This window comes from Equus asinus, chromosome 2, assembly GCF_041296235.1.
Source record: "Equus asinus isolate D_3611 breed Donkey chromosome 2, EquAss-T2T_v2, whole genome shotgun sequence".
NCBI lineage: Eukaryota > Metazoa > Chordata > Mammalia > Perissodactyla > Equidae > Equus > Equus asinus.
In genome coordinates, this window is record NC_091791.1 from 80,481,234 (window position 1) to 80,497,252 (window position 16,019).

The 16,019-nt window shown below is 34.6% G+C and overlaps 1 protein-coding gene across 7 annotated transcripts in view; it reads right to left on the reverse strand.

Moving 5' to 3' along the window:
• The window catches only part of RYR2 (ryanodine receptor 2), a 674,743-nt gene that overhangs the window by 92,427 nt on the left and 566,297 nt on the right, over window positions 1-16,019 (reverse strand). For 5 of the 7 annotated variants that reach the window (XM_070492185.1, XM_070492179.1, XM_070492176.1 and 2 more), the window contains 6 exons: window positions 12,126-12,296; window positions 10,976-11,035; window positions 7,957-8,091; window positions 4,680-4,716; window positions 3,821-3,932; window positions 1,172-1,268 (listed from right to left, as the gene is read on the reverse strand). In XM_070492185.1, the coding sequence (XP_070348286.1) occupies window positions 1,172-1,268; window positions 3,821-3,932; window positions 4,680-4,716; window positions 7,957-8,091; window positions 10,976-11,035; window positions 12,126-12,296 (612 nt within the window). Of the gene's footprint in view, window positions 1-1,171; window positions 1,269-3,820; window positions 3,934-4,679; window positions 4,717-7,956; window positions 8,092-10,975; window positions 11,036-12,125; window positions 12,297-16,019 lie in introns of all 7 variants that reach the window. The other 2 variants (XM_044758547.2, XM_070492181.1) reach the window with 1 other exon arrangement.

The following is a 16,019-nucleotide window of genomic DNA, read 5'->3' on the forward strand; positions in this document are numbered from 1 at the left end:
CCTACACAAACAATGAGAGGTAAAAAATGCTAAATGAGTTAATGCTTGAATCACTTACATGTTACTTTTTTTCATTTTCAGTTACTTTTAAAACTTAAAAAAATAATTTCATACTATTGGATAGAACTTTTACAATGAAGAAAACTATTAAGCATGTTTATTGACTGTTAATTAATTAATCCTGACTTCTTGTTGAATGGTTTAATGAATTTTATATCTCTCTTGACTTACTCATCCATTCAGACTGATTTCTTCTCTATATAAACGAGGTTGTTCTCTGGATTCAAGGTTTAATGTTGTGGGTGCTAGGTAAATTTCTCTAAGATAGCCAATATTCTATGGGTTGTTTTGATGCTAAAGGCAAATTGAATTCATTTAAAATATATGGGGGTAATCAGTTAAGCTTTTGTAAATTAGAGTAGTTTTTCCATTATATTCCCTGATAATTTGAGTTAAAAAAATAGATTTTAGATAAGAGGTCTTTAACTTGGGAATCATGAAGCCTCTAATAGCCTGCAAAATTCTGCAGGACTGTATGCTTGTAAATTTTCCCGAAGAGATGGCTTCCGTCAGATTTTTAAACAGATCACAACTTATAAAAGATTATGACAATGGCTCCCCAGAGCACCGCACTCTCAGGAAGACAAGCCTTCTTATCAGCACGGCTCAACGGAAATTCTGCGTGCCACCTACTCTGTTTGCCATGAATTCCCGCTCTTGTGTCCAGTCTTTCATTCTCTGCTCTGAGTATCCTTAAAACCCAGTTACTTTTCACCGGCTTTTGTTAACCTTCAACTTATTTTTGGTGAATAATTTCTTTACAGTTCAGCTTTTATAGTTCTGTCCTGGATCTGAGGGGTTTAAAGGTGCTTTGAGGCAGAATTTACAGAATAACGGAGTCAAAATTTAGTTAATAATAAACTTGTACTATTCATCTTAAATTCTGAATTGCTTGATGTTGATGAGATCTCTTTGAAATAAAAAGAGCGAATTTCCCCCTACACATTGAATGCAGTATAAAAAGAGAATAGAATGCAGAATAAAAAGTTGCCCAAGACCAATAAACTGCAATGATATTTTCTCTTCAATGTTATATGGTAACTAGTCACACCAATGTTATTCCAGCCAAACCCAAATCCTCTTTCAGCATATATCCCCATTAAAAACATACTGCTAAATCTTCTATCAGTTTGTCTTCAAAGTAATGTTCTTCTGTTTCAATCCAAGACTTTTCATATCCTTGAAGAAAGAGATTGACAGCTCGATGCCTAAAAGATAAGCACAATTTCAAACAAAGATTTTTTTTTCTTTCATAAATTGAAAAGGTACTCAGTAGTGCTTTATCACTGGATTATCTGTGCACCAGAAGAATAAACTAAAAATAAACTTCCTACTCTTGATTGGAGAGGCAATACATTGTAGGAGATAGAACAAGGTTTCTCAGATCATACACTGACTTGGACTGAAATCCTGGCTCAGCCATTTCTAAGCTTTGTAACATTGGTCAAGTTATCCAACTTTGCCAATGCTCATTTTTCTCATTATAGAACTATGATAACCCCCATCTACACTTGAGTTTTGTGAGACTTAAAATGAGATAAAAAATGTAAAGCACATTGGATGGATGTTCATTAAATGCTATCTATTATGACATCAAGTGGGTCTGGATAAACAACAAAGGAAGTGTCAATAGAGGGATCATTCAGTGTTGGAGTTAACATTAGATATAGGGTCTGAGGATTATAAAACAAAATCTATTAAGTGAACTTGATAGGAGTATATATATTTAGACTAAATCCTGGAATACTGATGATAAGTGGAAATAGAAGAAGACCAGTGAAGACTAGAAGAATCAGTAAATGCATTCATGAAGTTGATGAGAGATGTGGATAAGATTCAAACATAAGAAAGGATAAAAAAGAAAAGTCATGACTTTATTTTAATAATAAGGGAACATCATAAGAAAATATCAGAAGTACTAAAATGAGATGGTCCATTGCAGGATGGGAAGCTGAGCTTAACAATACCAAAGGCAGGCTGAGGAGTCATGAGACATATAGTTAGACAGGTTTATGAAGGACCTTGAAAACTGAGGAGAGGAAACAACAACGCAGCTGGAACTGCTAGAAATCACCATAAATTCTTGTACATGAGAGAGGCATGACAAAGCATGGGCTCGACCTTACTGGTATATCAGAATCACCTGTGTAGCTTTTAAACAATGCACATGCTAAGCCCTCACAGAAATTCTGATTCAGTAGGTTGAAACTTGGATATTTCTTAAATTAATTTGAGTGTATTTTCTAAAAAACCAGGTTTGAGAAGCACTGGAATAAGGGACACAATTTTGAAAATGTTATATCAGAGAGAGTGGAACAGTAGACTCTATGACATCATAGAAACTAACTCAGCATCTGCTGCTGTCAACCTAATATGAAGCAATAGACAGGTTAGTTGAAGAGGTGGCCATGAAGGGAAGGCTGGCAATGAAAATACTTCAAAGAAAAATTTGATGGAACTTGGAGAACGACTGTATAGGAATAACCAGTAAAGGAATAAGAATATAAATTCAGAATTAATGTTTTATTTGACTAAATGGTAACAACACAATTGAGTTGGAGAAATTAGAAGTAGCACATGGTTTGAGGAGGAAATTAATATATTTTAGACTCAGTAAGTGTGATGAAATGGCAAGGAATCCAACTATCTTAGAGAAAGGGAAACGTGTGAGGTTTTGTTTGTTTTGTTTTATTTGGGGGTGTATTTGTTTTGTTCTTTCACTCCTGCCTTACATTATTTATTCATTCAAACACTTAATGAAAGTCAGTGTTCTAGGTTCTCAGGATATAAAATTGGACAGACCTCTAAAGGATCTCAAAGTTTGAATCAGAGAGACAGTAGCCCCAGTACTCTAGTAAAGTGCTACAACTAGAGGTATGTAAATGTGTCCTAGAGACAAGCGAGAGGAAGCATTCCACTAGCAAGTAGTAGATGGGCAGGGCTTGGTCAGAGATGTTCCAAAGAAGAGATGTAGCTGAGCTGAGTCCTGTTTACCAGACATGGGAGTGATGCCACTTGCATAAAGCTCAGAGTGGGAAAGAGCACAGTTTCTTAGGGGAACCAAAAGAAGGCTGAAATGGTAACCTAGGCCACCAGGCCAGACTTGAATGTACCAGGTTACTTCTCTATTAACAAGTATTCCTGCTATATCTCTAAGAGAAGGTTGATGGGTCTGTCAAGTGTATTTACGTTATTTCCATAAGTTAGTCCCATATTAGTTTTATGTTATCCCCATAAGTTAGTTCCATATTAGTTCTCTTCCCTAAAGGCTAATAATCACAAAAATCAAAAACAAAGAACATTTATTTTGTCAGCTTAAGTTCTAAGCACTCTGTATACCTCAGCTCATTAAAGAGTCTGAACAACTCTATGAGGCAAACCTTACCATGATGCAAATGAGAAAACTATAGCAAAGTCAGGTAAGAAACTTCACCAACGTCAGACAGCCAAAAGCTGAGATGTCAGGATTCCAATCAAAGCAGTTTGACTCCAAAGAATGAGTTCTTAATCGCTCTATCCTATCTCACATTGGTGAGCAGATCTTTCTCGGTGTTTAAAAGTAATTTAACAATTACATTACAGAGCACAGTTCTCTGAGAATATCCAAAAAGAAAAAGTCAAGTACTACACAGAAGAGCCAATAAATCTCTTCTAACTTTTTCTGGACTATCGTACTCATGTTAAGGTAAATGCTAGACTCCTACTACTTATTAGGGAAAAAATAACTTTAATCTATTATGAACATTAAAAGAATTCTGACCTTGGCAGATTATATAAAGGAGCCATTCGGAAGCAGGCTACCACTGCCCTTTTCCTCTGCTTAGAGAGCAGCTTGTGCCATACAGCCTTTTTAGATCTCTGAGGATGTTCCACCTGAGTAAAATGACACAGAGAAATAAATATTTAAACCCAAACTACTCTCAAAAATACACTATTAAACAATTGTACCTTTTCAGTACCTTTTTGGAATTCAGGAATTCCAAAAGTTTTAAAAATTATTATGGAAAAGCCCACATCCTAAAAGTTACCCAATGCTAAATTTGAAATAATTTCAAATGTTACACATTTTCCTTAGTAAAAATATGACACTTTCCCAGTAGTGTGAACTTTAGAAGCTATGTCATCTCTAAAATCAAAGAAATATAAAATCATTCTATATAACATCGTTTTGCATCCTTCTCAGAATTTGGTTCTTTATGGTTCCAAAACATATCTTCCACCTACACAAAAAATGACTGTATTCTTTCTGTATCCACTTTAAGTAATTTTATCATAAGAGTTATAGCAGTAAACATGAAGAAGCAGTTAATGAAAATTCTACTGTTCCTTAACATAACAGGTTGGAGAGAAGATGACAAGGCTTCATGACCACATTACTAGGATTGAGTAAAAGAGTTTAATTTTGCAAAAATGTTAAAATATATAACTATTTTGTTAGACAGGGACGGATGAGAATTCAAAAGTTGCAGTAAATGATGCAAGCAAGCTCTTTATTTAGCTAATGGTGTTTGGAACTCCAAGAGGAAAAAGAGATTAATTATAAGTATTAGAGAGAAAAAAATCCCAAGATGTAACTCTAAATTAATTAGTAATCTCTAGGCAATTGAACACTGTACTTCCCGGATTGTAATATCTCCGGCGCATACATGTAGATTTCTGAAAGAAATAAAAATGTTATGTTAGCTAAAAAAGTAAAACTAAGTTTATTATCCTTTGCAGTAAATGGTCAAAATATGAATGTATTAATGCCTGAAGAAAACATTAAAAATGTTTGGACTGCAGTGGTTTAGAAATTTTCACAAAATAACTTAGCTAATTGGAAAGCACTTCTCTCTGTGACTGTTTTCCCTGTGACCGTCTTCCCTCGATAAGGATCAATAAACACTTAATTGTCCACTTCAGTTTTCTTCTTGGTGATTGTGTTAAGTGAAATAAAACATTGTTGAGACTTAACATTGTACGTGAAAACAGAATCAAGGGTACTGTTATTTAACTAAACCAAACACATTTCAATCTAAAGTTCCATTTTGAGATCCAACACTGTAAATGGTAGCTTTTATGGGACTATGGCATTCTGATCAGCATGGGTGACAGTCTACAAACACGATAATGTACCAAAGCACTGGAGATACAGTAGTGAACATGGTAGAAAAAGTCTCTGCCATCGTGAAGCTTACCATTTGGCAGAGCATTTTATTAGAAAAGGAAAGACCTTAAATAGTGGGTTCTCCTATAAATCAAATAAATAGATATCAGTAAGATCTGTGATCCAAAGGTGAACACCAAGATGTATCTGTAACTGAATGCCTGGATGTGCTGATGTGTTAGCTTGGCTAGTGTTTGAGTGTTAGGAAATTCAAAAGAGACAGGTCATTCTCATGAGAAAATTACCAGATGTACAACACAAAACATAAATTTCCAAAGGTCGCTGATACTTGAGATAAATCAAATCAAGCATTTCTTGTGCACCCACTGTTTTTGCACTGAGTTTAGCAAGCAAAAATATTCTCTGCAAACTACTCCAACACTCAACCTAAAGGTACATTAGAAGAGACGTATTAAAGGCAGGAGTTGTACACACAGATATCTTCCGCTTTTTTCTATTCTTTGATAATTGATGATTTCTTTTTGCTCAAAAATCCTCATTTCATAATAAACCAGCCCTGTTATATCCTTAACATTCTGAAGAATATTTGGCCTGAACTAAAATCTAACCCCCTTACCCATTCCTAGATAATTCCTACTTCTCCTTTAAGATTTACACAGGGATAACCTACTTCACAACTAGATTAACTTTGGGCTCCTTTTATATTCTCTTCAGCACATTTTATCCTAGCACATCTACACCACTACATATTAATCTATATATATATCCACATCCTCTGCTAGACCATGAGGTACTTGAGTAGAGGGACAGTATTCAATCCCCAGCATCTGCAGAGTATAATGCCGCCATATGGTAGTTCGCCCAAGAAACGTTCATGGAATGAACAGCTGCTTAGTAAAATGAATCTCACTACTTTACAAATGACATCATCATGATGGTATATTTATGAATATATAATATATGTATATAATAAAACATAATCAGATTTCAATAAGCTCCATTTAATGTAGCTAAAATTCATTCACACCAATCCAGATATGTGTATGAAAATCAGGAAGAATAAAACTTATGGTAGAGTAATGCTGCCAGAAATGGTCCTTCAGCAACCATTTAATGAGCATTTAATAATCTTCTTAAATATGTATATAATTGTGAAAACACAACTTTACAACTTTACATAAATCACTTAAAATTTCATTACCTCAAATCTTGTCATTTGCTAATTGATGATAATTTGTATTTATTTAATATTTCACGAAAATATTTAGGGAAAATATTAAGTTCCCTAAATTGTATTATATTATATTATATTATTATATTATTGATATGTTACATAATATAAATATATGTTGATAGTCATATGGTTTAAGAGTATCTTAGTTTAATCTCATCAGGTGTAGTGATAAATTGCATGGCACTGGAGAAGTTATTAGAATTTGGGGGGCATTTGAGTCAGCAAGAAGGAGATTTAAAAAATACTACATTAGATGATATCTTTATGTTATTTACCGACCAGGGCAGGGATGGGAGATCATCAGAAAACATGAAACAGGAGTCAAAGAAAAATGTTTATTATTGCTATGCTAATATGTTCTGCAAAACATTTAGGTGACAAAGTTCCTGAGAAGACATAAGGCATTTTATTATTTTCTGTTCAGTATAAAATGATCAATATGCCATGTCAGGCAAGGACTGTCATAAAGACCCACTGACAGATCACACTGTTGGGTTCACACTGCTCTCTCTCTCTCTGGTGTTTTGTTGAATGGCCCTCCTGAGAAGTAGAGACTATTCTCTGTGTTACATATACTTTACCTAAGCCAGAAGATTCCTTATACGAACTATAACCCAACGACTGATAATGTTTCAAACATTATTGGTTTTGGAATTCTTGAGCAAAGGTAATGAATAAAAAAGTCAAACACGCAGTGAGCTTTGTAGTTTAAAATAGGATACAACTGAAAAATTATATAAAAACACTATTCTCGGGCTGGTCTGGTGGGGCAGCAGTTAAGTTAGCACATTCTGCTTTGGCGGCCCGGGGTTCACCGGTTTGGATCCTGGGCGCTGACCTACGCACCGCTTATCAAGCCATGCTGTGACAGGTGTCCCACATATAAAATAGAGGAAGATGGGCATGGATGTTGGCTCAGGGCCAGTCTTTCTAAGCAAAAAGAGGAGGATTGGTGGCAGATGTTAGCTCAGGGCTAATCTTCCTCAAAAAAACCAAAACAACCTAAAAAAACCCACTATTCTCACATGGTTTTAATATCAATCAATTGCTCTTCTCTAAATGTAATTTATTGCTGATGTTGGAGAAAATTAGCTAAAAAAATCTCTAATAAAAGGAAAGATTAAGTGACAAAAAATTCAAATATGAAGACAGTGAAAGACAGTATCTCAAACATCTTGTTATGAACAGTAACAAAAACTGATACAAGCATAAAACATTTGAAATCAGGCATAACTCCCAAAATTTTTGTTAGAACGATTTAAAATTAAGAATATAACTCTAATTATCTGTATACTTTTAGAAAAGTTTTGAAAAAGACAATAAAACAAAGGCCTTTTTCTCCCCAAATACATTATCTATATATTGTGGTAAAAATTTGAAGTTTGGAAATTGTGTTTATCAGATACTAATATCTCCTGAGTCATATATTCTTTATAACGAAAGTGCTGAACACAGATACTTTTGGGCCCATAGTTAACAAATTAACACACATCCACTTTTTAAAATGTTTTTAGATGGTCAAGGCAAATCTAACTGAATCAACACAAAATCTAACCTGTTCAAGATGAAAAAGCACATTTGCTATATCCAATACTCTTTCTACTGTCTTCTCAGGATCTGAAGTATCTTCAGTCCTGTTTGGTAAGTCTTTGTAAAGGGCCATTTGCCATCTAATAGCAGGATCCTCCAACTGCAGAAAAAGAAAAAGTTCAAAAAATACAAGGTCACAATGTGAACAGGGAAAGACCTACTTTTGAAGAGTTAATGCACAATTATTGAGCATAGCACGGGTCAAAATAATACGCAGAGATCAAGACAGAGAAGGGCCTTATACTCAAGAAATTTATCCTCTAGCGGGGAAGATGGACATTAAACAAATATTTACAGTTATGATGAGGGCTACTAAAAAGAAATATAAGCTACCATGAGATTTAACCTAATCTGTTGGTGGTTGTGAAGATTTCCCTCAACAAGTGAAGTTTCAACTAGGATTTAAGGATGAGTGGGAGACAGGGAAAGGAAACAGGCAATCTTTATCTTTCTCTTCTCCTTTCACAAACTCTGAAAGACATACGTATTTACTCTTATAGGCAATTATATAGGACCACATTTATCTACAAATATGGGGAGTACGACAGAGCTTAATCTCACTGAAACAAAAAAATCAATTAATATAAATCGATGGAGGGCTAAAAAATCATATTCTTATAATAAAAGAATCTACAAATTCTTTTTAATACTGTCAAATTTCCTGAAAGACAGAACTGAATTCTCTATGTTTTTAAAAAGCATTTTTATAATTCATAGAAACTGACAAATACGAGCATCTTTACAGAGATAGCACACTACTTCAAACAAATAATATAAAATGGCTATTTATTAAAAAACAGGGAAAGCAATCCCCTTATCTTTCTCCTCCCCTTTAAAATCTCCATTAAAAATGAGAGACGGGCTGTAATGAAGCAGAAGTAAATGGAGACCATCCACATCTTCACAACTCCTAGCCTGAGAAAGCACAGTTTGAAATGTCAAAAATAACTTTCTTCTAGAGGCAAACAGAAACAGAGCTTCATACACTGAATGACCTATAAACACCATTTGTCCTTTGATGAAACAAAGTGCTTCTTCTCTGTATACTTTTTTCATCTGAGGACTGTTTCTGGTACTTCTAGATTTTGATATGCAGTCTTACTTATATTTGGCAAAATAAGTACCATCTTTATTCTCTCTAATGTAAAACTACTTTCCATGTCCCCAGGATTACCATTTTTACAATTTCAAGACAATGCATTCAAGGAGGAGCTAGGAACAAAACACTTCACTTTTTACAAGTTTTATATCTCCATAATACGTGTTCCCAACTCCTAGCATAAAAAAGAATAAAATGTGGGCCAGCCCCATGGTCTAGTGGTTAAGTCAGGCACGCTCCACTTTGGTGGCCCAGGTTTCGTTCCTGGGTGCGGACCTACACCATTCGTTGGTGGCCATGCTGTGGCAGTGACCCATATACAAAATGGAGGAAGATTGGCACAGATGTTAGCTCAGGGCAAATCTTCCTCAGCAAAAAGCAAAAAGAAGATTGGCAATAGATGTTAGCTCAGGGAGAATCTTTCTCAGCAAAAAAAAAAAAAAAAAAAAAAAAAGGATAGAATGAAATGTCGAAAAGAATATGTATTCATTATCTCTTTATCTTCAGGTCTCATTCAATTGGAAGTGAAATATTGATTATAAATGTATTTCCTTTTCTGCTCTCCTCTTTCTTCCCAACGCCCTAACATACAGTATAAATTGTCCAAAATATTCCTACAAGAAACCTCTAAAATATAATGGAAGAATTTCTTTCTGCTTATCCAAGACATAATCTTTTTTATTTGACCATTTCCTGAGAGTGGCATAAACCCCTTCTTAAGAGGTACTGAACATTTCCTGTCTCTACTCAGTAGTGGTTGTCCTAGACATGGTTCCCAAAGTGGGGTTTGGAGTCCCCTGGGGATCCGAGATGCTTTCAGGGGACACAGGTCTCCTCAAACACTCACGTATGTAGCATCAACTTTCATTTGAGGTTCAGCTGGAGGCTTTATGAATATTTTTTAAAAATGATCAAAACCTTTTTGCTATCTGAAAGAGATCATGCACTAATAGGAATTAATCTTCTACTCCAGAAAAGTTATTACTAAATGTATGATCGAGCACATATCAAAGTGCACAGGAAATTTGCTCTAAATAAATATTAGTGCCTTGCGAATATTGCAAAGGTATGTCTTGCCTTTAACATATTATATCCCAGAGTGTTAAAAGAAAAAGAATATGGTTTGGAAAGAAACATTTTAATACCCAGAAAGGCATACATTATACTGTAGTCATTACTTTTTGACATTTGGACATTTTCATATTAAAAAAATTCCTCAGAAGGGACACCAAAATAGAAGCGAATATGCTGAGTCAAAATAATAAATTGTTAGACTTCTCACATTACGTGACACATTCTGTAAACAAATGAATAATTATCCACTAGTATGTAAAAATTTCCAAGTAATAGCAAATGCTTACTGAACTACAAAAATTACTTCTAGCAATTCTTTCACCTACCATTAAAAAGTAGATGTTATCTTGGTTTCCATTCATGTTTTTCTTCTAAATGTACAATTGCCTTCCTAGGTAAATTCATTTATTCCCATTGCAGCAATTCTCAATATTTCCTATGTATTAATGACTCTTAAATACACAAATTTAATTACTTAGCACTTGAAGCAAAATTTCAAATTCTTATAGACACCTGTCTCTATGTCCCAAAGGTCCTCAAACTCAGCTATATGAAGGTAATTTCCAACCTCTGTTTCAAGTGGTGACATGTTTTTTCAAAGTTTGACAATCTCTGATGATCTTTAAAAATACATCATTTATTATCTTGAGAGTATTTACTAAAAAAGATTTGCAAGTAAAATAGTGGCTGATTAAAATAACATATTTTCACTATCTTAATTGCTAAAGTAACATTATGTGTAGTACTATTCCAAAGAGAGATTAACTAATTTATACATACTAAATGTGCTTTAGAATAAAGTTTGGCTTACCTTGCCTTGTAAATGAATATTATTGCGGATTATATCTCGTACTTCATCCTCAGTGTCTTTCTGTCAAGAAATAAATGTTACCTAAAAGAAGTCCTATAATGCATCAACTGTCACAAGTCAATGGAAATAACTCCAGCTTCTTTGGAAATGGCATGTCTGAACAAATATCTTTATAGGATTTAAATACAAGCCACAAATTTTGGGAGTTCCCTCTCAGATAATTTCAGATAATTTCTTGATACTGCTGTGATTTGAAACACGACAATAACCTACTTTAGCTCCACAGTAAGTACAATAAGACTCAATGGAACTGAATTTCCAGTTCTCAATAAGTGGGGCAGAAGCCTGTTCCTTTGGGTTCAAACAGAAATATGTCTCCAGCATTCTCCATAATCTCCACAAAGTAATTTTAGCATTTAATAACATCACCAATGATCCAGTAGCAACGAGGACAATCAATTAGACAACCACCGAAAGAACTGCATCTACGCAGCCCACTCTGCCACAAGCCCTCTCCGTGTGCTCATTAGAGTATCAAACTGGGGATATACAGAGGGGTGCTGCAGTGTGGGAGGAGATGGAGGAAGAAGACGTCCTCCAATTTACATAAATCTGAATTAATAACTCAAATGTCTATTTTTGAAAAACTGCATCCTCATCTGTGTAGCCATGAAGAGGAAAAACAGAGGCCACAAAGCAATCTGGAGAACTAAAATCTTGATGCTTGCAAAGGTGAAGAGCTGCTGATTTAAAAGTCAACACCTTAGCTAAGCACAATCAGCACAATACGTCATGCTTCTAACATTGAGCAATCGCCCTTCATAAACTTGAATATATTTCTTATCACAAATTTTATACAGGAGTTCATATGAAATCCATGTTTTTTCCCACTACGAGCAACTTGTTTGTATCTTTTCCATTAGGTTCCTGAATATGCCCTGGAGGTGATTAACACAATTTAGAAATAAAAAACAGCCTCCCAAAAAAATAGTCTTTGTATCTGAGTCTTAGAGTCTTGCCAAAAAAACTGTTTAATAAAACATTTAATGCAAATGAAATCTTGACATACAGCAGTGAGACAAAAGAGTCCAAACACTTGACAGTCTGGAGGTCAAATGGTCGTTACCACTGGTATGAAAAGGAAACTTACCATACTAAATCGATTTTTGGCCAGAGCAATGAGTTCCTGGTCTCCAGGGGCACAAATGTTCAACCCAATGGGCAGTAATCGCTTCAGAGCTGCCACAATAAGAGAGGTCTGCATGGAATATCGATCTCCTTTGCGCTTCATCTTCTTCCTTTCCTGATCGGAAACAGCTGCCTGTGCAACAAAGATAAGTGTTGGAATCTGTCACTGCTTTTCTCACATTCAGAACTACAAACTTTTTCTAACTTGTGGCTGTGTCTTTCTTACTTTCTGTTGGACCTTATTTTTGAAAATTCTACTGAGAGTAAGTCTTCTCTTTCCTTCTTAGCGTCGCTTGCTAATTTTAAGTCCTACTCTCAGATTCCCAAGTCATTACACTGGTACATATTTCCATATGATTTTAGAAGGAAAAAGCACACTGAAATTGTACAGAAGTAGAAGGATATATGAAAAATTCATGATAATTTAAGATATTGTATGTTTCATAATTTTCAATGCTTAAGAGGAAAAGGAATTGAGAACAAATGGTTTATTTTTCTTTTAGCAAATGCTTGCTTTGCAATACACATACACAAACATATATGGTATATATAAAACTATTATAAAACACATTTTCTTTTATATGGTCTGCAGACTTGTCCCCCAAGGGCCTTAATCCCTATCTGGTGGAAACAGGTGTAATACACTAATTGGCGTTATGTAAATATTTAGGATTATCTCTGGATGACCTATTTACAACTAAGTACAGCCATGCAACTTAGGGTTTCTCTTGTGACTTTGCTGAACATTATGCTCTTGCCACAGAGTCACCTCAAGTGACAGAGGCTAATGTTCACTGGGTAGTGAGTGTTCTTTCTATTAAGAGGGCATGTTCTGATGTCAAAATTAAAATAATTGTCCCATATCCACTTCTTTGTGCATATTGAATTTCTTTGTAGCAATAAATTAAAAATTGAAGATATTTTCACGATAATGACATATTGTAAGAGTTTTGGGCTACTGAGAAAAAACAGAAGAGAATTTCAAATACAAATGATTTGCTTTCCCTAAAAGAAGGCAAAATATATCACAAGATGATGTTGACAGAAGTTTTTGCATCGTGAAAGTAGTGAAACAATTGAGTCATCAAATAGTAATGGTAGCTTATATTATATTATATTATATTAATAATATAATACATATTATACAATGTATTATAATATTCCATTACATATAGTATATATTGATATAGTATATCAAAACTATAATATCTGAACCACAGCAATAAGAATCATATTCAGTTTCCAAAGAAATGTACTTATTGCATGGATCCCACTTTTATCTGTACTAATTTGTAAGAGATTATGCTCCATAAGTTTAGTAGAAAAAGTACAGTGAATAATTATTTTACTATTAAATATAAACCCATATATTCAACAACCCATAAAAATAATGGATCAGTGGTTTTAAATGACCTCTTTGCTAAAAGGAAACATAACCACAGTGATAAAATAATTACCCAAATGAGGAAGTACTATTCTAAAAATTAAACAAATTGATACAAATTATGCAAACATATTTCTATCCAATACTGGTAATTTAGTTTCAGCAAAACAATATTACCCAATATATTAAAGTCTAAATTTTTATTGATGTTAGAGTTTTCTTTGATTTTAACTCATAAATTTCCTTTGGTTTTATGGTTGTTTAAGCAGAAAGAGCTTATACCTGGTTTGATATTTATAAATATTTAAGCAACTTCATAATGAAAATAATTTAAATCAACATTAAAGCCAACTATAAATTGCTCAATTTTGAGAAACAAAAATTTAATTGAGGACCAGGAAAAAGGGAAGAATTTTTGAATAATCCTATACTGAAATAGCCTAGCAAAAACATAGATATTTAGGAATTTAAAAAAATTAGATATATTAATTATAAAAGTCAGCCTAATCATTAAAAAGACAAGAGATGAGTTTTGGCAAGGATGTGGAGGAAAGGGAACCCTTGTGTACACTTGGTGGGAATGTAAACTGTCTCAGCTATTATGGAAAACAGTGTGGAGATTCCTCAAAAAATTAAAAATAGAACTACCATATGATCCAGTAATCCCACTTCTGGGTATTTATCCAAAGGAAATGAAATCAAATTCTTGAAGAGATATTTGCACTCCCACGTTCATTGCAGCATTATTCACAATAGCCAAGATACAGAAGCAACTTATATGTCCATCAAAGGATGAATGGATAAGGAAGATGTGGTGTGCATACACACACACACACATATATATAAATATATACACACACACCACAGAGTATTATGCATCCATTAGAAAGATGGAAATCCTGCCATTTGCAACAACATGGATGAATCATGAGGGCATTATGCTAAGTGAATAAGTCAGACAGAAAAAGACTAATAATGTATGATCTCACTTATATGTGAGATCTAAAAGAGCCAAACTCGCAGAAACAGAGAGTAGGCTGGTAGTTACCAGGGGCTGAGGGGTGGAGGAAATGGAGAGATGTTGGTCAAAGTGTACAAAGTTCCAATTATAAGGTGAGTAAGCTCTGGGGATCTAATGTACAATATAGCGATTATAGCTAATAATACTGTATTATATACTTGAAAGTTGCTAAGAGCACAGATCTTAACTGTTTTCACCAAAACAACTAATGCTAATTAATGGTAAAATTATGGTGACTTAATGCAGGGGTTAGCTAAGGCTATGGCATTAACCATGTTGCAACATATAAGGGCATCAAATCAACACGTTGTAGACCTTAAACTTACACAATGTTAAATGTCCATTATATCTTAATAAAGCTGGAAAAAAATAGTGAGTGTAGCTTTAGATAACTAATACCAGCTGCTACATTTCAGTAGGAACTGAAATCTTAAGAAAAAATAGAATACCATTCTATAATGCAACAGGCAAAACCTACAATTTTTTTCTCACATCAACAAACTAACATAGAGAATCTATAACAGATACTGTCTGTATATGTTTTTAAAATAAGTTATGAAATTAAAAACTTCAGCAATGCTAGCCATCTAATGATGCAATATTATATATTTTGTACCACTCTAACAGCAAGTCAGGAAAAACAGTAAAATATAACATATAAAAATGCCTAGATTAACAATCAAATTTTAAACTCTTTAAAGTCAAATTTTAATTTAATTTATCCATATCAATTAACTACTATGTGCCAAGTACTGCACTGAGCTTTAGAGTTACCAAGTGACTAAAATAACGTTCCCCGACTCAAAGAATGTACAGTCTAAAAGAAGTCACAGAAGACTGCAGAGCGAAGGGCCCAGGCCCTGCTGAGAGTAACAAGCCCTAAGTGAACGCACAGGAGGGAGCAGGAGGAGGCAGGCTTCACGGAGGGAGAGCACACACCAGGCTTCATATTAATGATTGGTACACTCATAGCCACCTGCTGTAGTCACTATCACCATGTTGCATGTCCCAGGCAAGGGCATAGCAGCCATTCCATACCACACACGTGGTCACGCTCCTTCTAAGAGCATTATGACCAATATGCACTGGCTTCTCTCTGCCTCATGGGCTACACACATTTTGCTTTAAATCAAAATGAGGTTCCCTACCCCAGATTACCTCTTTCCAAATGGGTCTGCTGTTCTATATTCTCTTCTAATTTGGGAAATGGCACTCTATGAACAGTGATGATCTCTGCTTGGGTGACTGACTGAAGACTGATACATGACAATTTGTCCTTTGGTTTGTGTTTCTATTGCCTAATCCCTGTTCAAAAGGTCCTTTTCCCCTCAGGATTCTGGGGGTGGGGTAGATTTAACTGCTGCTGTGATGCCTCAGGCAGACGGTTTGAGGTCGTCTCACAGGAAGCCCTGAAGCTCTCTGCATCTCTGTTCTCAGCATTGCATGGGGAA